At 36.3% G+C, this 19,979-nt stretch overlaps 4 protein-coding genes and 2 pseudogenes across 7 annotated transcripts; 2 read left to right on the top strand and 4 right to left on the bottom strand.

Moving 5' to 3' along the window:
- Nucleotides 1-1,151: 1,151 nt before the first annotated feature.
- Nucleotides 1,152-2,015, bottom strand: LOC125590170 (pathogenesis-related protein 1-like). The gene has a single exon (XM_048763339.1). It carries the CDS (start codon nucleotides 1,935-1,937, stop codon nucleotides 1,419-1,421), a length of 519 nt encoding a protein of 172 aa, XP_048619296.1. The 5' UTR covers nucleotides 1,938-2,015; the 3' UTR covers nucleotides 1,152-1,418.
- Nucleotides 2,016-3,277: 1,262 nt separating this feature from the next.
- On the bottom strand, nucleotides 3,278-4,665 carry LOC125590166 (annotated as a pseudogene).
- On the top strand, nucleotides 4,225-6,509 carry LOC125590167 (annotated as a pseudogene).
- A 531-nt stretch (nucleotides 6,510-7,040) lies between these two features.
- On the bottom strand, nucleotides 7,041-7,740 carry LOC106444785 (pathogenesis-related protein 1). Its single transcript, XM_013886218.3, has one exon. The coding sequence runs from the start codon at nucleotides 7,703-7,705 to the stop codon at nucleotides 7,217-7,219; it is 489 nt and encodes a 162-aa protein (XP_013741672.2). The 5' UTR covers nucleotides 7,706-7,740; the 3' UTR covers nucleotides 7,041-7,216.
- Nucleotides 7,741-11,222: 3,482 nt separating this feature from the next.
- On the top strand, nucleotides 11,223-13,856 carry LOC125590164 (L-galactose dehydrogenase). 3 transcript variants are annotated; one of them, XR_007326366.1, is made up of 8 exons: nucleotides 11,223-11,499; nucleotides 11,641-11,869; nucleotides 11,949-12,248; nucleotides 12,351-12,479; nucleotides 12,552-12,741; nucleotides 12,825-13,285; nucleotides 13,368-13,546; nucleotides 13,686-13,856. XR_007326366.1 is itself a non-coding variant. In XM_048763334.1 (5 exons), the coding sequence occupies exons 1-5, from the start codon at nucleotides 11,318-11,320 to the stop codon at nucleotides 12,681-12,683; spliced, it is 972 nt and encodes a 323-aa protein (XP_048619291.1). In that variant the 5' UTR covers nucleotides 11,223-11,317; the 3' UTR covers nucleotides 12,684-12,790. The 3 variants fall into 3 exon arrangements, 1 of the variants encoding a protein (XP_048619291.1); XR_007326365.1 differs by having other exon boundaries at nucleotides 12,825-13,546; XM_048763334.1 differs by lacking the exons at nucleotides 12,825-13,285; nucleotides 13,368-13,546; nucleotides 13,686-13,856 and having other exon boundaries at nucleotides 12,552-12,790.
- A 125-nt stretch (nucleotides 13,857-13,981) lies between these two features.
- LOC125590162 (dynamin-related protein 3A-like) lies at nucleotides 13,982-19,285 on the bottom strand. 2 transcript variants are annotated; one of them, XM_048763331.1, is made up of 20 exons: nucleotides 18,781-19,285; nucleotides 18,425-18,707; nucleotides 18,319-18,347; nucleotides 18,140-18,241; nucleotides 17,862-17,930; nucleotides 17,718-17,777; nucleotides 17,469-17,582; nucleotides 16,996-17,044; nucleotides 16,786-16,895; nucleotides 16,568-16,660; nucleotides 16,395-16,487; nucleotides 16,179-16,316; nucleotides 15,798-15,911; nucleotides 15,639-15,728; nucleotides 15,480-15,519; nucleotides 15,239-15,390; nucleotides 14,996-15,142; nucleotides 14,819-14,871; nucleotides 14,635-14,734; nucleotides 13,982-14,532 (listed from the first exon to the last, which is right to left on the bottom strand). In XM_048763331.1, the coding sequence occupies exons 1-20, from the start codon at nucleotides 19,162-19,164 to the stop codon at nucleotides 14,335-14,337; spliced, it is 2,418 nt and encodes an 805-aa protein (XP_048619288.1). In that variant the 5' UTR covers nucleotides 19,165-19,285; the 3' UTR covers nucleotides 13,982-14,334. The 2 variants fall into 2 exon arrangements, with proteins under 2 accessions (XP_048619288.1, XP_048619289.1); XM_048763332.1 differs by having other exon boundaries at nucleotides 15,639-15,725; nucleotides 18,781-19,284.
- Nucleotides 19,286-19,979: the final 694 nt, after the last annotated feature.

Raw genomic sequence — 19,979 nt, 5'->3', positions numbered from 1 at the left:
GAACATGCAAGCTGAAAGAATATTGTTTGATGTAAATGCATCACAGAGTGAGAGGGAGAGGCTCGATGGCTTTCTTAAAACAAAGAGTGAAGGTATACTAATGATGGTTATAATCCAAAAGAAATTTATCTTTTTTTTTTAATTTTCGCCTAATTGAAAATCCAAAGCTATAAGGTATACTAATGCTTTTCTAAGATTACCAAATTAATTTGTTTTGCATTTTTGTAGATCAGAAATTATTTTGCCTTATTGAGTTTAGAATTTTCTTGGATCTTTGCACTGTTTCTGTAGGTTATAGTACTTATGAAATGTAAATTTTCACATTTTATTTTCAATATCGATATGTGTTTTAGTTTTCACTAAATCTAATTTTCCATGTATTATGTCCGAGTATGTTAAAAGTTAAAAGATAATAAATATTTATGTATTATAAAGCTCTTAGATGAAAATTAAACATTTTTAGATAGTAATTTATTAAGTTTTCGGTTTTGATTTATTTTGAAAAAAAACTTTATAAATAAAATACTTGATAAATAAATAAAAATTGTAACTAAAAAATTAATCAATATAGTAAATATAGAAAAATGGAAAATTAAAACTTGAATGTCTAATATGATAAACTTTTAACTTTTGAAAATATAAAATTAAAATGATTTTAGAGACACTGAAAATACTTCCCTTCAATTGGGTCGTTGGTTGGCCATCATATTCATTGCTCCCTAAGCTATGCTGTTTTGGACTCATAATTGGGCTTATTTGAATTTAGTTCTCTTAATAATTTAGTTCTCTTAATTTGAATTATTGGGCCTATTGATAACCATAATATTTTACATTTCTGTAAATATTTTAGCAAAATTCGAAGATAAAAGCTCTATTTTGACCCAAAAAGCTCTATAAAACCGGTTGTGTCCGAGTCGGATGAGATCGAATTACACTACTTCTTTCTCAAATCAAACCTATCTTGGATTGGCCAACCAAAAACCAAGAATTAGAAAATATCCACGACAAGTTTCCTCTACCTATTTTTCTATTAAAAAAACATTCTTATACATTGTTTGAACATTCATCGTATATTGAAAGCTTATCATCATTCGATCATACACTCAAAATATACGTCGCTTAACACTTTGAATTTTATTGAAGAAAGAAGCTGATGAAAATAAACTTTCTCATTAACCATAGAAAGTATACACTGGTAGTGTATTTATACATAAGCGGTTCAGTTAAAGGAGACTAAATCACAACTAAACCAATGGTTTAGCTAAAGAAACAAAACCAAAGAAATACATATGGTTATATATGCTAATAAATTTAGATAATTTCATTGAAAAACAAGTAATGTTTTCTCATGTACTGAAATCTAGACAAAATAAAGTAACAGGACATTCCTTTTACACATTCATCAATTCAGTTTGAAATCAATATGGTTTAGTTCCAATATAATTGCCCGCAGGGTCATAGTTACACACGATAATGCTTGCACCATTGGCACACATACCCTTACCACAACCGAGCCGAGCAGAGCCACGCCACACGACCTGCGTGTAGTGCCCACAAGCCGATCCGTGGCACGAGTTTGAGTAATAGTCATAATACGACTTTTCATCTATCCACATCGCAACAGCCTGAGCCGCTGACATGTCTCCGCTGCCCATTGCAAGGTTCTCTCCATATGGTCCAGATGAATGCTCGAGGCTGCATGGACCGGCTGCTAGTTGGTTTGCGTAGTCCTGAGCCACAGTGGCTAGGCCGAAGTCCCATCGTAGAGGATTGACTCTGACCAAGGCTCGGGCTACGTTGTGTGGTCTGAGGTAGTTGTCAGGAGAGTCATGGGACTGCGAATACTGAGAATATTGTGCGAAAGAAACATCGATTTGAGTCAAGTAGTTGATGAGAAGTAAGAGAAGCAAGGATTCTATAGAGACCTTACGAAACATTTTCAATGACTTTGTTCTTTGTTTCGTAAAGTATGTATGGAACAAGATGAGTTTCTTGTGTGTTTGTGATGCTACTTATAAAAAGTTTACAGAATTACATGTATATATATATATATATTATATATATATATAAATGATAGTTTATGGCCTAGTTGTTGTCACGTTTTCAAGTAAGTTTGACTAGAACTTATATTTAAACAGTTTCCAACATTGTGAAATGGTGTACGCACGTTATTTAGGGGTTTAGGTGTGCAAAAAGGATGGCATGTTCATAGAGCTGATAGTGATGACTGTCACCGTATCATGGACGGCTAAAGATGATGAAACAATATCTTTATAGTTATTAGTTTCTTCTGTGCATTAGATATTATAAGAAAAGCTAATGACTTGTATTTTGGTTCAGCAGTTTATTCAATTTATCGCCTATGTCTTGAATAGCTTCATCTCGAATTCGCTGTCATCTTCATCTGAAGACCTATCTTCCTTAGCTGATTTATTTGTTGTTTTTATGCTTATTGCCAAAAAGGATGAATAATTACCTCTTTCTATTGTATTGAAGAAGATAGAATATGAATGAAAGTTTGTCTTCCAAAAAAAAAAAAAAGCTAATGATTTCTATTTTTGGTTCAACATTTTAATTTCTTCAATTTATCGCCTATGTCTCGAATAGCTAAGGGTTATGGGATAGTTATGGACTTATGGTTCGGCCAGAACTAAATATTAAAAAAAAAAAAAAAAAAGAGAACGAGAAAAGTATGTAGTCTAAGGGGGCAACTGGTTTTCCCGCTACCACCCGCAAACGCAGCTTTTGCGGTTGGTAGCGGTTGTCGGCGGTTTGCAACAATCACTCAAATCGCTTTAAACCGCCTCAAACCGCTCTGAATCTCATAAATTCAAAAGCTGGCTCCAGCTAGCGTTTGCGGTTGCGGGGGTTGCGGGAGGGTAAAAAAATTTTATTTTTTTAAAAACAATATATATACAAAAGTAAAAATATTTAATAAAAAATTTAAAATTGAAATTATGAAAATATTAAAATATATCTATTATATTTTAATTAATATTATAAAATTTTATAATAAAAACAATTTCAATAAATTTTCAAAAATTAAAATTATAACTTTCTAAATAGAAATTTTATATTTATTATAATTTTATGATTTTTGATATTTTTATAATTATATTAAATTTAAATATTGTTAATTTATTATTTGACTATTACCGTATTTGGTAGTTAACCAGTCATAAGTCATCCGCAAACACACCAATTTTTAACCGCAGTTCCAGTCGTATAAATCTCTTAAAACCGCTAGAAACCGCAACCGCCCGCATCCACAAACTCCCGCAACCGCAACCGCAACCGCTGCGTTTGAACCAGTCAGACCCTAAGAATATATTATAGCATGTATGTCTATAGCATGTAAATCAAATCTCAAAATGAGTGTTAAATGATTATAAAACCAATTCCCTAAACTTCAACAGTTTCCATTTTAATAAGAATCTTAATTTGAAGTAGTGAAGATACTAAGATAGTATATGACTTAAGAGTCTTTCCGTTCAACATGAAAGGATCCAAAGGCACTAATAAGGGCACTTTCCAAAATTTCACGTATACAAGGGATTTTGAAAAAAAAAAATACGCATTGTTATTTTCCAATTAAATACAAAATATTAAATGTAAGATATAAAACCCTAACTATATGTGCTCTAAGAGCATCTCCAATGTAAAACACCATTTTTTCCTACAAAATGGAGTAAAATTGAAAATGGAGTAAAATTGCTCTAATCCTATTCCATTTCCCACTCTATAATGGAGTGATGAACAAAAAAAAAATAGATTACTCCATTTATAGAGTAAACTTCATTATGGAGTGAGATATGGAGTTGGGTTGGAGCATTCTTTACTCCATAATCACTTTTACTCCATTTTAGAGAAAAAATGGAGTAAGGATGGAGATGCCCTAACACAGGTATCAGGTATGTATGTATACATACAAAATAAATATTTTCATATGTCACACAAAGCAAGTGCAAGCCGCAGCAGTGCATTGCATTTTTTTTATTCCATTATAAAATCCATGTATGGCACAAAAGCGGACTGACCCAGACGGAACATTATTAGCTGATGATGAAGATTTGATAAAACTGAACAACATAGAAAATATAATACACACATGTATATAACATATACTTATCGAAACATTCAGACTTAGGTACTATTTTTAGTAAGGCCACTCGCCCACAAAATTACCTTGAGGGTCATAGTTGCAATGCAAGTAATGAAGGTTTGACCATTGTCGCATCTCACTTTTGCACATCCCATCCTCACCGAGTTTTTCCACACAATCTGAGTATAGTGTACATTGTTTTCCCGAGGCACATGTGTTGGAACCATAATCATAGTCAGCCTGCTCGTTCACTCACATGTTAACTACTTCAATACCTGACATGTCACCACTGCTCCAGGCGATGTTGTCTCCATAGGGCCCACTCGAGTGTTCCAAGGCGCAGTCACCTCTACGCTGGTTTGCGTAGTCACGAGCATATGCAGCCACCCTCTTGTGCCACCTTAAAGGTTCCACCCCAACCGCTGCTCATGCTTGGTTGTGAGCGGCCAAAAAGTCTTGTGGGCTGTCTTGAGTTCTTAAATTTTAACTCTTAAAGGAATAATGAAAACTAGGAAAATGGTTGTGGCTAGGACTAGGTTTTGAGATGGGTTAAAGATATCCATCTTGTTTCTTTTTGACGATTAGAGTATTTGTGGATTAGAACTGAAGATTGAAGCGAAGTTATATAGTAGTTGGCAACTTGGCATGGATACTTGTGCCTGAGCGAGCAGGCTGACTATGGTTATGGTTCCAACACGTGTGCCTCGGGAAAACAATGTGTCCACTATACTCAGATTGTGTGGAAAAACTCGGTGAGGATGGGATGTGCAAAAGTGAGATGCGACAATGGTCAAACCTTCATTACTTGCAACTATGATCCTCAAGGTAATTTACGTTGAACGTTTTTTAGTTTTCCAAATTAATTACTTGTAATTTTTATATTGTTAACTGATTTACCACGAAATATATATAATTAATTTAAAAACTAGGAATTAGAAAAGTATTTCGCCTTCGGTCTATTATAGTTGGCCAATTGGTTAAGAAAATATATATCAGGAAGTTCAGCGTAATTGGACATGATTAATCTCCCTAGAAAATGTAGCTAGTCAATGTAGATCAACGAATCATCTGGAAATGCAAAGCAACATCAACACATGTTTGTATTCAAATTTCACTAGCTATCATATGTTCTAGAATGATTCATGTCCAATTACTCTGAAGTTTCTAATATGTATTCTTAATCAATTGCCAACTATTTTATGTTTAGTGGTAAATTATTTATGTTTAGTGGTAAATCAGTTAACAATATAAAAATCCAAGTGATTAATTTGGAAAATTAAAAACGTTCAACAAGTAACCATGCCAACTACTATATAACTTCGCTTCAATCTTCACTTCTAATCCACAAACTTAATTACTCATCCAATCTAATCGTCAAAAAGAAACAAGATGAAAATCTTTAACCCATCTCGAAAGCTAATCCTAGCCACAACCATTTTCCTTGTTTTCATTGTTCCCCTAAGAGCCCAAGACAGCCCACAAGACTTTTTGGACGCTCACAACCAAGCACGAGCAGCGGTTGGGGTGGATCCTTTAGCGTGGGACGAGACGTGGCTGCATATGCTCAGGACTACGCAAACCAGCGTAGAGGTGACTGCGCCTTGGAACACTCGAGTGGGCCCTATGGAGTGAACATCGCCTGGAGCAGTGGTGACATGTCAGGTGTTGAAGCAGTTAACATGTGGGTGAACGAGCAGGCTGACTACGATTATGGTTCCAACACATGTGCCTCAGGAAAACAGTGCGGCCACTATACTCAGATTGTGTGGGAAAACTCGGTGAGGTTGGGATGTGCAAAAGTGAGTTGCGACAATGGTCAAACCTTCATCGCTTGCAACTATGATCCTCAAGGTAATATTGTGGGCGAGTGGCCTTACTGAAAAGAGTACCCACGTGTGAATGTTTCGAAAAATATATGTTATACATGCATGAATTTATGTTTCTATGTTGTTCAGTTATACCAATCTTCATCATCAGCTAATAATGATTGGTTTGTCCGGTTCAGTCCTATTTTGTACCATATATATGTGTGGGTTTTTATAATGGAATAAGAAAAATGCAATGCTACGGCTTGCACTTGCTTTGTGTGATATATATGAGAATCTCCCTTTTTTGTATTTATACGTATGCTTTTTTTTTTGAAACACAAACTTTCATTCATTAATTGATAAAGCCAACATTAGGTGAGTTCATTAAGGCAATATACGTATGCTTAGAGCACATATATTTAGGGTTTATACGTTATAAATTATACCTTACAATTTATATTGTTGTATTAATTAGACTACTAGTTATTGGATTAAACTGAAATTTTGTATACAAGACATATCAATCATTGTGTTAGCTTTCACTTTAATATAGTTTGAAGTCATTTTAATCAACGGTTAGAAAATTACGTTAGTTCGTAAGAATCGGTCAAGAAAACCAGCCCAAACCGAAGGAGGACACATCGGCGCTTCCCTCCGATTCATGGACTGGTACCAATATAAATCATTAATTTGTAAGTTGTAACCAAAGGATTTAGGGTTAAATCTTTTTGTCGATTCCTTATAATATATAAAGAGTTATTGGGTTAATGGTAAGCTCAAACATAAGTCTTAAAATCTATAAGAAATTTCTGAAACGGTTCTACACAACTTGCATTTGCGTCCACAATTAACATTATTTTTGCTTAATATATATGTGTTAAAGTTATAGTTCGAATCAGATGAACATATAGACTTTTCTATAAAACCAACAGCAAATGTAAATACAGATAAACATTCCAGGCTTGGTATCTCATGTTTTCTAGACATCATTAGTTCTAGTATTTGTAAATTCTACATTTTCTGTGTCTTATGAAATTTTGACTGAGGTCTATTTAAAGGCAAAAAGAAGATCATACACTCACATGACCCTGCATGTTCGCATGCAATGTATTTCTTTGCAATTGTACGTATAAAACAACTATATAAATGTATTATTCCATCACAAAATATTGTACAAACCGTAAACACACGAACGTTAAGGAATCACCATATTCTGGTAGATGATAATCATTATTTGAAAGATAAAAAACACACAAGTACGTCCTCTATGGACATGTTTTATTCATCTGCGTATATATATATACACTTAGTAAGGCCAACGGCCCCTAACATTACCAGGAGGATCATAGCTGCAAATGATGAAAGTGCCACCACTGTTACACCTAACTTTGGCGCATCCAACCCACACCGAGTTTCTCCACACAACTTGCGTATAGTGACCACATGCTTTTCCGGAACGACAAGTGTTCGAATTGTAGAAGTAGTCGTTCTTCTCGTTGACCCACAACCTCACTGCGTCAGCTCCAGACAGATCACCAGTGCTTCCTGCCAAGTTTTCGCCGTAACGCCCGCCTGAATGAATGAGACGACAGTCCCCCCGCATTCGCAGAGCATATTGTCGGGCGTATGCCGCCACATCCGCATGCCATCTTATCGGAGCCACACCAACAGCACGACGAGCACGGTTGTGCACATCGAGATAATCTTGTTGACTGTCTTGGGCTTTCAGAGGAACTGCAAAAGCTAAAACAAGTGCTATAGTCACGAATACTAGGGTTTGAGAAGAAATCTTCATACTTTTTTCTTGGTTGGATATGATAATATGATTTGTGGGTTCCAAACGAGGATATATATAGTGCACGTTACTGTTTACATTAGAGTTATTTTATGGGCAAGTATTAACACTTGGAAAATAGTTTTTGGCAAACTAATACACACTTGCTTGCAGTAATTTTATTTTAATCTGTTTTACAAAGTCAATTAGCGAAAGGGTCAGAACATAGAGCCGTAAATTAATAAAATTGTCCATTTGTAAATAAATTTAAGAATATTGATTTGACTGCACAATTTTAGAAGTATTAAAAATGCAAGACAATTTCTTCAAAATTGCCATATACTTTTGTATGTTTTTAAAATTATTATCTAGTAGAAACTTCGAAACACAAGATATACAAATCATTAGAATATTTTAATGTATATTTTATACTCTAGATAACTTCTATGTTTTATGCTTGTTAATTACTATGACTTTTACCAGGTCAGGTGAAGAGATGCAAATGATGCTTAATGCTTATTATAATAGAGGTGTGTAACCGTGAAAACGGTTTCTAATTAGTGGTCTGACCTGATCAGTGTTTAATTTTCTTTCTTTCTTTTTTAGTTCAAATGGTTTAACAATTTTCCAATGTTTATTAGATTAGTTCAACTAGGCATCAACCTAAGATAGGATATCAAGACAATGAACAAAACAAACACATTTTCATAACAAAACAAATATAGAAACATAAGGATTTGGTTTTCACATGATTTCTTAAAACTAATAAAATGTAATGAAATCAAAATGACATAGTTACACTACAATAAATTTTTAAATAAAAATTGTAAGTAAAGATTTTTTTTTAATCAATACAGTAAATACAGCAACAATAACAAAAATAAACGAAAACCAAATGCTTGAACATGAATGCCTAAATAATAAGGTCTTAAATTTTAAAAATATAAAAATAAAATTTAGGTGGTATTATTCAATCATATATTTTAATAGAATTTAAATCTAAACACAATACACAGTTATTTAAATGATGGTTCTATATTCTATTTAAATCTAGTGTTATTCAATCGCTACAAGAAAACAAAACCTTAATGACTACAGTATAAGTAGCCATTTGGTCGTAATATGGATTTTACGACCAATTAACTTCGAAAACTGATTGGTCGTTAGAAGCTGTCGTAAATAATTATTGGAGGCACATTGGTCGTAATATTACGACTAAATGAATTAGTCGTAAATCAGACGTAAATGTACGACTCAGGCAAGTGGTCGTAATTTAATCGTAAAAGCATTAGTCGTAAAAGTGACGCACATTTACGTCTCATTAATGAATCATTAAATTCGGTTTTTAAAATCGAATGTTATTCAAGTTTTAAAGATTTTAAAATTCTTTGTATTTTAAATTTGATTTAAAGTAATATTTCATGGATTCTCATGAACAAATGATTGAATTCAAAATCCATGACATACTGCCGAGATTTTAGAATTCATTATTTTAAAATCTGATAGATTACAAAACATTAATAAATAATTTTAAATCGATGATTGAATAATACCCCTATTTTGGAGAATCAAAAAAAATTCCCTTCAATTGGGTCCAATTTTTGAAACTTTTTAAACGGTGGGTTGATTTTGTGAATAGAAGTAAACAATCCATTTTAGGAACTAATATTTAGGAAAAAAGAAAAAGAAAAATGAGAACGAGAAAAGCATATAGTTCCAAAAAATATTATAGCATGTAAATCAAGTCTTGAACTACAAAGCATTAAAATCAGCCCATCTGGAACCTTAAAACTCTAGAGATTCCTGCGGCTCTCCTATATAATCCTCTCTCTCTTTAAGATCCGCTCTGCGTTTTGGAAGATCACTCCCTTCATTCTAGTTACTCTCAGATTTGTTGATTTGCTCTGCGTTTTGGATATCACATTCTGTTTCTTTTCAGGTACTCTCAGATTCTCTAATCTTTGATATATCTACGCTTCTTCAATCGGAATCAGTTTTATTGTGTTTCTCACCGTCTAATATATTCATTTTTGCATTATTTTTTGAAGCGAGCCATGAATACGAAACTTTGTAGGATGGTTACGTCTCGTTACCCCGCAGAAGGGAGCGTTGTTATAACAAAGATTGATGCAATCCACGGTAACAACATTACTATTTATATGCTCGAGTACAAAAACCGCTCGAGTACAAAAACCTCAAAGGAAGACTCCTCCTCTCTCATGATGTTACTTGCATCGACATAAGCCGCTTGGGACGTGTTGAGCCACTCAAAAGTTTTATTGCTGATAAACGCGAACAATACTTTCTTTTAACCAAATCTTCGGTTAGCTTGAGGAACGATAGTCCTGTGAAGACTGAGCATAAGCCATTTTTGACAAAAAAAAAAGTAATGAGCGTTGAACATCCAAGATCCAAGTAATATGTCCGCTCCAATAATGAAAAGAGCCAAGAAATTCTTCATTTGTCCGCTCCAGTAATAAAAAGTAATATGTTTGGATAAAGTTAACCATAAATGAGCGTAGAACATCCAAGATCTCAAGTGTATCACGTACTAGATATGCACTCTTTGCATAAAACCGTGTAGGAGTTTCTCCTTCTCACTTTCTGATGTCAATTTTCTATCTACCAATTCATATTTAGGTTTTGCCAACTCACATTATTCTAATGAATCACAAACAAGACCACCAAATTTTTTTTTAATGCAGAGAGCAATTCTAAGGTTGCTGAAACATACAATTCAGTTATAGCTCCTGCATTCCACCATTGAGGAAGCAGTACATACTTTTCCCCTGCCATCGAGAAAATCATTTGCATCAAAAATGATGTATGAGCTCAAATAACACGATAAAAAAATTAAAAATAAAAAAATTACAGTTTGTGATGGATACTTATAAAATTTACAGTATTACATGTATATAAATGATAGTTTATGGCCTAGTTGGTGTCACGTTTTCAAGTAAATGTGACTAGAACTTATGTATAAACAGTTTCCGAACATTTTTGAACTGATGTACGCACATTATTTAGAGCTGATAGTGATGACCGTCACCGTATCAAGGACGGCTAAAGATGATGGAACAAATTTCCTAAAATTAGTAGTTTAATTTAGCTGCGGATTAGACATAAATATAATAAGAAAAGCTATATGACTTGTATTTTTGGTTCAACCGTTTCTTCAATTTATCAGCCTATGTCTCCAATAACTAAGGGTTATGGTATAACAACTTTGAATCAATAGTTTCTGTAAGAAAAAGCTATTTAATAACTCTGAATCAATAGTTTATTCTCAAAAAAAGCTATATCAATAGTTCAACCAGAACTAAAAAAGAAAAAGAAAATTGAGAACGAGAAAAGCATATAGTTCCAAAAAATATTATAGCATGTAAATCAAGAGTCTATATAGCATGTAAATCAAGTCTAGAAGTATGATTGATTTTCTATACCATGTAAACCAAGTCGTAATTTCGATCGAAAAGGGTATAATCGTAGTTTCTGGAACTTAAGCACCATGTGTATAAAAAATCCAAAACAGAACAGGTATCGACTTGTATTCTCTTCTCGACCATATCTATCTCCCCAGTTGCATCAGTTTTGTCTGAGAGAGCACCACTTTTGTGTCGATCTTTTCTAGCGATGTCGATTCCTCAGGCCAAGATGGAGCTTCGTCCTCTGGGAAACACAGGCCTCAAAGTTAGCTCAGTTGGCTTCGGCGCCTCTCCGCTCGGAAGCGTCTTCGGTCCAGTCGCCGAAGTTGATGCCGTCGCCACCGTACGCGAAGCGTTCCGACAAGGCATTAACTTCTTCGACACTTCCCCGTAATAATCACTTCTTCTATCTCTTTTCATCTGAAGAACTTACTGATTCATAGTCGATAATTGTCAGAATGAATAGTAGACTTGAGTGATTTGATTCTCTATGGTTAATGTTATTTATTTAAAGTTTTTGATTTTGAGAAGGTATTATGGAGGAACACTATCGGAGAAGATGCTTGGTAAAGGACTCAAGGCACTACAAGTCCCTAGAAGCGACTACATTGTTGCAACCAAGTGTGGACGTTACGAAGAAGGTTTCGACTTCAGCGCCGAGAGAGTAACAAAGAGCATCGACGAGAGCTTGGAGAGGCTTCAGCTAGACTACGTTGACATACTTCATTGCCACGACATTGAGTTCGGGTCTCTTGACCAGGTTTTTGATCGCTCTCTCTTGATTTTATCACTCTCTGTGAACAGCGTTTTGCTAATTGGTTGTTTCTTGATTGAGACAGATTGTGAGTGAAACGATCCCTGCGCTCCAGAAACTGAAACGTGAAGGGAAGACACGGTTCATCGGTATCACTGGTCTCCCGTTGGATATTTTCACTTATGTTCTTGATCGAGTGCCTCCAGGGACGGTCGATGTGATACTATCGTACTGCCATTACGGTGTGAATGATTCGACGTTGGTGGATTTGATACCTTACTTGAAAGGGAAAGGTGTGGGTGTGATTAGTGCTTCTCCGTTAGCAATGGGTCTTCTTACGGAACAAGGTGGTCCTGAATGGCATCCTGCTTCCCCTGAGCTCAAGGTATTGACACATACCATTGTCATAGAACACTCCGTTGCATGTAGTATTCTATTAACCATAGATGGTTAGATTCTTTGTTATACTTTTATTGTTTTTGTGTAGTCTGCTTGCAAAGCCGCTGCTGCTCATTGTAAATCAAAGGGTAAGAAGATCACAAAGTTGGCGTTGCAGTACAGTTTGGCAAACAAGGAGATTTCATCAGTGTTGGTTGGAATGAGCTCTGTCTCACAGGTACTCAAATCTCAAATCAATCTCACTGGAGTTAACATACGAAAACAATGTGTGTGTTTTATTTTGAGTCAGGTAGAAGAAAATGTTGCAGCAGTTAGAGAGCTTGAAGATTTGGGTATGGATCAAGAAACTCTCTCTGAGGTTGAAGCTATTCTCGAGCCTGTCAAGAATCAGACATGGCCAAGTGGAGTCGATCAGAAGTAGAAGCTCTTTTGCTGTGTTTGTTCACATTTACTTCTTGGAATGCTTTGATGTGTCGTCGGTAACAGTTTTAAGTTCTTTTGATACGATTAATAAAGTTTTCTGAGATATCAAAGCATCTTAAAAATGGTTTTATTTTATTAGAGCACATGGTGAGATTATGGGGAAGATATTACAACACAAAAAAATAGACTGTAGAATGTATGATAACGAAGTGTGAACAAGTTTTTGAGGAAGTAACCGAAGGAAAACTCTGGAAAGAAGGAAGAGAATAATAAAAGAAACTCCAAAACAAAAGCAAACGCTTTGATTGCATCACCACCGATGCTTCCTCTCATCTCTAGAACCGTGTCGAATGTTCCATTCCACCAAAGCATTTGATTCCTAAACGTCTTTTATATCTCTCTTTTTCTTCGCCGCTTTGTAAAAGTTAACTTTGTGTGTACTTTCAAGATTATTCTCAAATTCTCCTCCACACATTCTTCTTTCCCAAAACATACATTGTTATTTTTTTTATCAACTTGTATAAGAAACATCCTCGAAGGAAGCTGTGGTCTTTGGCAAATATAAACACACAAGCTCATATTTGTGCTCTAAAGATCTTCGTCAGTCTTCTCTCTCTCTCTGTCTACTATTATTTTCCTTCGTTTCCCAACGCAAAATCTACAGTTTATTAGTCTTTTTCAGTGATTTGATCGCTTCTCTAGCAAAAATATGAGTGATCCAAAGTATGCTTACCCTTACCCTGCACCGGGAAACTACCCTCATGGCCCGCCGCCTCCAGTTGGAGTACCACCGCAGTACTATGCTCCACCACCGCCCCCGCCACCGCCGCCAAGAAAGAAACCTGGTTTCCTTGAAGGACTGTAAGTGTTGTCTTGTTTCTATAATTAGCTTAGCAAATAACCAAGGAGTTAGGACTAAGGTTTATAATTTTCAACGTGTTATGGAAACGTTATGAGTTAGTATTGTATTGATTCTGTTGTAATTTGTGTGTTGATGCAGACTTGCGGCTATGTGTTGTTGCTGCCTTGTGGATGAATGTTGCTGCGACCCGACCATTATATGCATTGATTGAACTTCTTTAAAAAGAAATTTAGATCTCTCTTTGTGTGTGTGTGTTTTTTTTTTTGGTTATGATGAGATTTATGTAATAAAATTTTATACCCCTTCAAACTGAGTTCTTTAGCCAATACAAATACACGTTGACAAAGATGGATTCATAATCCATTTCCTCTGCTTCTGTTGCTGATTTTCTTCAGCAACTGCAAGTTGTTTTGCCTAATTCGTACTAGTTTATGTAATTCATACAAAAACCTTTATCGATATTCAACAAAGTTGTGAGGGAACTCAAATAGGGTACATTATTTTTGAACCAATTCAAAAATATGTAGAGTGCAAGAGTTTGCTTCCTGTTATTGTTACATTACATGGAGCATCTGAACCCAATAGAAACTACTATATCACCTTCTTACTCTCTCCCCAGTCAAACCCAATGCTGACTCCAACACCCGTTGTCCCATTCTCCTATATAACTTTCTTCATTTTGCCAACACATAATTTAATTATACTAAATACCTGATGAGAGTCATTAACCGAGTGAAAATGCGTTTTATCATTTATCAAAAGTCAGATATATTGATTCTGGATCATGTCAGAATCCATATCCGTTTTGGTGTTGATCTCCTGCTCTTCTGTATCTTCTTCCATTACCTGGAGATGCTGAGTATGGTGAACTGCTCATTGAATACATCGAAGAAGATGTCGGCAAGTCCAGATATTTCGACACGCCTGTTGTATCGGTACCACCATTGGAGACTGATCCTGCTTCCAAAGGCAACTCGTCTAGTGTCTGCTTAACACGCAAAACCATATGATTATATAGAACATACATAAGAATGTTTTTTGCTGAACCAAACTAATGTGGAGAGTTAGGTCTAAGCTGAGAACATACCCTGTAAGCTTGCTGAAGAATGTGGAGAGTCTCCTGAGTGCGTTTCCTCTTACCTGCTATCTCATCTGGCTCTTGCAGCATTTCTTCAAACAAGTTCTCCCTGCACCAGAATGATATGAATACTCATTAATAAGAAACTATACAAACACAGATGTGAAGTACTAACAGAAAACACATGCATCACCTGTAAAGCTTCTTGATGAAGACATTGTGCAGCTCACGTTTCGTGTGGTTTACCTGAGCATGATATAGAAATGGTATCAATATCTACAGAGCTCAGTTACTTTCAAGACAACAAAAATGCTTTTCATATGTAACTTGAGTTGCTGCAACTAACTTTGGGGAGGTATGAAGTACGTACCAGGAAATGCATGATTGCTTTTGGTACTAAGTCCTCAATATTCTTCCTCACAATGTCATAGTATGATTTAAGTAACAGCTTTGTTATCTGAATTTCAATATCTTCCTGTTCTGTATGGGTTTCGGATGGCCTCAAGACAGCCGGGGGCTTCAGGCAAGCAAAGGAAACAGCATGAGTTGAATAGGTAAAACATGTATGTGGGTAATGTGTATGATTGAACCTATGACAGCACAGAAGACACACCTCCTTTAGGTAGATCATCGATGAGTTGTTCTGAGACGTATCCTCAACATCTTCACTGAACGGTTTGTTTAAGATGTTTTCTTTGGTGGCTCCCTGGTTATTACTCCCTCGGAAAATGGAAGGAATGCCCCACCTTGATTCACTTGCATTTGCTATAAAGAATCAATTGATCAACAAAACCACAGTTTATTTATTTGTTGAATGCAATGGAAAGCTAAACATGACAGCATTAGAACATTACCAGCTGGTGCAGCTTTTTCAGCATCTGCAGAGACAACTCCCTGGGAACATGTAATGGAGAAAGCGTCAAATAACAACTCTTTGGCTTGACAATTTCAAATTTGCTCATGGGCGTTAGTGCCAAGTGCATGAAGATATATAGATAGAACTATAACATTACCTGATCCACAACAATTCCATTAGCTTGTCTTCCGAGAAAAGATCGAGACTTCACCTGAGAAGATGTTCTATCAGGCTCCACTGTATCCTGCTACATTAAATTAAACGTATAAGAAACACTAACCTAATTTTCATTTAAGTTGTTCAGCGTACTTCATACCTTTGGTCGTGCCACAGGATGGGGAATCCTAGAAGACTTCACATGTTGCATTGCAGCCTCCACGGCCTTGGTTCCACCAATAAAATTTGGATGTGAAGTGTTTATGTAATCCATCTGCAAACAACACGCAAGACATTGACATTACCATTGAAGCAATCAAGACCACCCGCAGTAATAATTTAGTTCAGATTTTATAAGAAACTGGTCGACCAACAAAAGGAGAAATAACAACTTCTTAAGCTAAAAGCGGCTCCTAATCAACCAACATGAGAAAAAAAATCAGTTATTGCTCCTTATAGACAATACATGATCTCAACTGATAATTTATTCTGGGGTAAATGACATCAATTATCATAGGGATCTCTAATACATTATACATACCTCCATATCAATGAGATCCCCGATCATTGCTTCTGAGGGTTCAAGACCTCCTCGCAGGAAATCCCCTATAACCTCATCCATTCGCTTTCTCAGGACAGGGAAGCGCTGCAACTCATTCATCATACATTTATGGCTAATCTGTAAAGAAATTCAAATTTGTGAAGAAAATGAAACTAAGATTATCATATTTATCAACAACCAGAAAACAAACCTCACCTTTATGAGCTCATCAAAAATGAACCTGGCACACTGCAGGCTAGGATCTAACAAACGAGATATCTGCCTCCTTACAAGAACTTCAAATGGAACCTATGCAGAAAAGATTGAAGTCAATAGATTTTAATTAGATATGCATCCAAACATGCTTAGAAAAAAATCACGAAAACTACGGCCGGAACAAATAATGCGGATCTTGGACCAGTTGCATTCTGGATCGCAGTCCGAATATCATCATCTGTCAAGTCTTCGCACGGATCAACCTCCTGAAAAGCAATGTAAAGGAAGTTCATCAGTCTAAATTCAAAAAGAAATCCACCTCAGTAGCTCGGGAAGCATATACAGATTAAGCAAGAATTGATTAGAAAAGGCTAAAGTTGTGCAAGCGAACCTCCAAACTCTTAACAAAGATTGATTGGAAAATATGGTGAATTCTTGCTCCTCCGGAGAGCTCGGATGTAGACATTTCTTCACTTTTCCCTTCCAACAATGAAGAGTATGCTGTTTCAAAAAGTTAACCATGAGGTTCACTATCAGCCAAAAAAAAAAACATAAAACAAAGAGCCATTGTCTCAACTAAAATATCTTCTTTAGATATTACCTTCACAGTATTTTGAAAGAAAGTTGAGGAGAAGAGCTCCTTGACCAGCCTACAGATTTCAAGGACAGTAAAGACCCAAAGAATAAGATAAGTTCAAAAGACTAAGCAATTCATAAAGAAATGAAAAAGAAGCATATTACGATTTCGATTTAAAATGTAAATATTTAGAATAAGCTAACTACATATTGGCCAACAATATTCTACAAATAAGAACACCTTCGAATGAAAGTTCTACCAGATGTAGATTCTTTTATGTTGTAGTCTAAAAATAAAATACTCCATGAATGTCATGAACAGAGAGGGCTTATGCATGAGCAAATAGTCTGGACGAGAAAATTTCTACTCAAAACGAAAAGATTGAGCAAAAGACATTATAAAGTGGAACAAATGGTACGTTACAAAAGCCAATACCAGTGTCATTGTTAACAAAAAAAATCAGTAGATGAGCCGCAAATTGGGTAATGAACACATACCCTGGACTCTGTAATTTCACCATAGCTTTGATGCTCCTTAGCTGTAGCGACCAAAGCATTACTTATACGCGATTTCAAATCAGGAAGCAGAGCCTTGATATGCTGAACAAGAATCTAGAAAAACATGCAACAGAAAGGCTAGCTTCTATTAGTCATGGTCTAATATAATACATACCAATACCAGATACGAAAACTATTAAAAGGAAAAGAAACTAGTCAGTAACAACAAAAAAAGTTCATCATGCATACCTGATTTAGCTTCTTAGCTAGCTGAGGGATACCCACACGATCAGCAAGGCCATGATAAGCCTGTGAGATACCCCAAAAAAAACTCGAATCAGGACAAATCGAAAGAATATCAGGAAGGGAGTGGGAAAATTGATGAAATCATACTGGACGACTCTGGAAGAACTTCTCTTCTGCGGTTAGTGCATCCTTGACTGAACGGTTTAGTAAAATATCCTGTTTATCAAGACCAAAGAAAGTTTAAACGCTGTGTGAATGCAGAGCCACATAAATAATCCATCACCAGCATTGGTCTGATGTGGTTTGAGTCTAAGTAGTCGAAGTACAAATACATGAAGAATAGTAAAAAAATTAAAGGAAGAGTCGGAATACTATATGAAAGCAAGACAAACGTAAGACATATCAGCACAAGACCACAGCTTTACCTCCTGACAACGGTTTACGACTCCCACATATCCAAGTCGTAAAGGCACAACTTTTCCAAGCAGTAGATTACGAGCATCTGTACCTTTGTCCATGATATCCAACTGAAAACATTGAGAACAAACATAATTTAAATAAATGAACAACATAACCAAACTACAATGATGGTAAGCATATGTACCTTTGTGATAACACCTATAGTTCTGTGACCTGGAGACAGTAAAAAAGTAAAGATGAGTAGCACGTCAAATAAAGCCCATTAAACAGATCATTAGTCTTCTACTTACCATCAGGATCAGCGTTCCCTGCAATCTGAAGCGCATCCGAGTTCGCCAAATCCGAATTAGCAGGAGTAACAGCCAGTATCAAACAGCTAGGCTGCTTGATATAAGACAAGATCATGGTCCTAATACGCGCTTCAATATCAGTCGGCTGGTCACCCACAGGCACCTTAGTGATCCCAGGAAGATCAACAAGCGTGATATCCAACACATTGGGAGAAAATATCTTCAAACGAATCTGCTTGTCCTTAACACCTTTGTTCCCTCCTGCTAACCTATTCGTCTCAGCCTACACACAAAAAAAAAAAGATTGTAACTTTAAAAAGGCAATACAAAGGGTATGATATGAATCCAAAAAGTACCTCAATTTCGCGGCGAATCTCTGAGAAGTCGTAGATACGATGGTTGCTAGGCAAGTGGAGGAACTCTCCCCACTCGTCGTCGGATGATCCTCCACTAGACTTGCTTTTGGTCTGGACTAGCTGGAGGACGAGAGGTCGGCGAGTGCAGATGTCGTTGCCGCGAGGGAGAAAGTCTCTGCCGACGAGAGCTTCGAGGACGCTGGACTTGCCGCTGCTCTGGCTCCCGACGACGGCTACCTGAGGAAGCTCGATCGAAGAGTGGCTTCCGAGCTGAGCGAATATGTCTTGAAGCTTGTTGACGATGGGAATCACGGAGGATCCTAAAGGCGAGGCTTTGGGAGTGGAAGAGGGAGGAGAGTCGTCGGTTACTTGTTCAACGGCCATGGATTGGATCGAAAGGTGGAGACTTTGGGTCGATTTCGTGGGTACTGTGTTGGGAGAAGACAGATAGAGAGATGCCTCCTCTCTCTCTAAAGTATTATGAATGATAAAGATGACATTTTTATTTTATTTATTTGAAGTTAATTATTATATATCTATAGTTTTGCTTAATCACCAAGCTCTTGTTACACCGTGTTCTACAAGGTCCATGAGGAATATACTTTTCAATTTTTGATTAAAAGGGAAGCTTTTTCGGGATATTGTTAAGAGGGTATTTTAGAATCTTATTCGCAAAATACGTAAGTGTAGATGAAAAGGACATAAGTGAGATTAGTTCAACCAGTTGAGTGTATGTTGTGTAAGGCAAATGTGAAAGGGATGTTGGGGTCTTTTAGTAGAAGAGGAGCTTGCGGAAGAGATCCATCGTCTTGGTTCTTATAAGGTCTTTCTCTCTATTTATCCTCAAGTCTTCGTGGATGCTCTTAGATTTTATGTGGAATCTGTGTCCTCATTTCCACCTACTCTTCTCTGAGATCTAAAATCTTGATGTGAAATGTTTACTGAAAACATAAAAGATCCTGACGATTTTGATTTGTGGAGGAATTAGCTAACGTTTGGAGTCTTGTTTAATGACGATCAATGTGCCAACATCTTTGAAGCTTTGGTTGGGACTTCGAGAGCCGATAAGAAGCGCAAGATAGTGGCATTCCCTGGAGAACTCTTGCTCCAAGGCGTTCACGACAAGGTTGAGATCACTCTCCGACCACCTCCACCGCAGCCACTTCCTGAGTTGCCCATTTTCTTTCTTTTTTTCTGTG

This window comes from Brassica napus, chromosome C7 (assembly GCF_020379485.1).
Source record: "Brassica napus cultivar Da-Ae chromosome C7, Da-Ae, whole genome shotgun sequence".
NCBI lineage: Eukaryota > Viridiplantae > Streptophyta > Magnoliopsida > Brassicales > Brassicaceae > Brassica > Brassica napus.
Note: the sequence above shows the minus strand (reverse complement) of the source record. Positions and strands in the feature narration are given on the sequence as shown.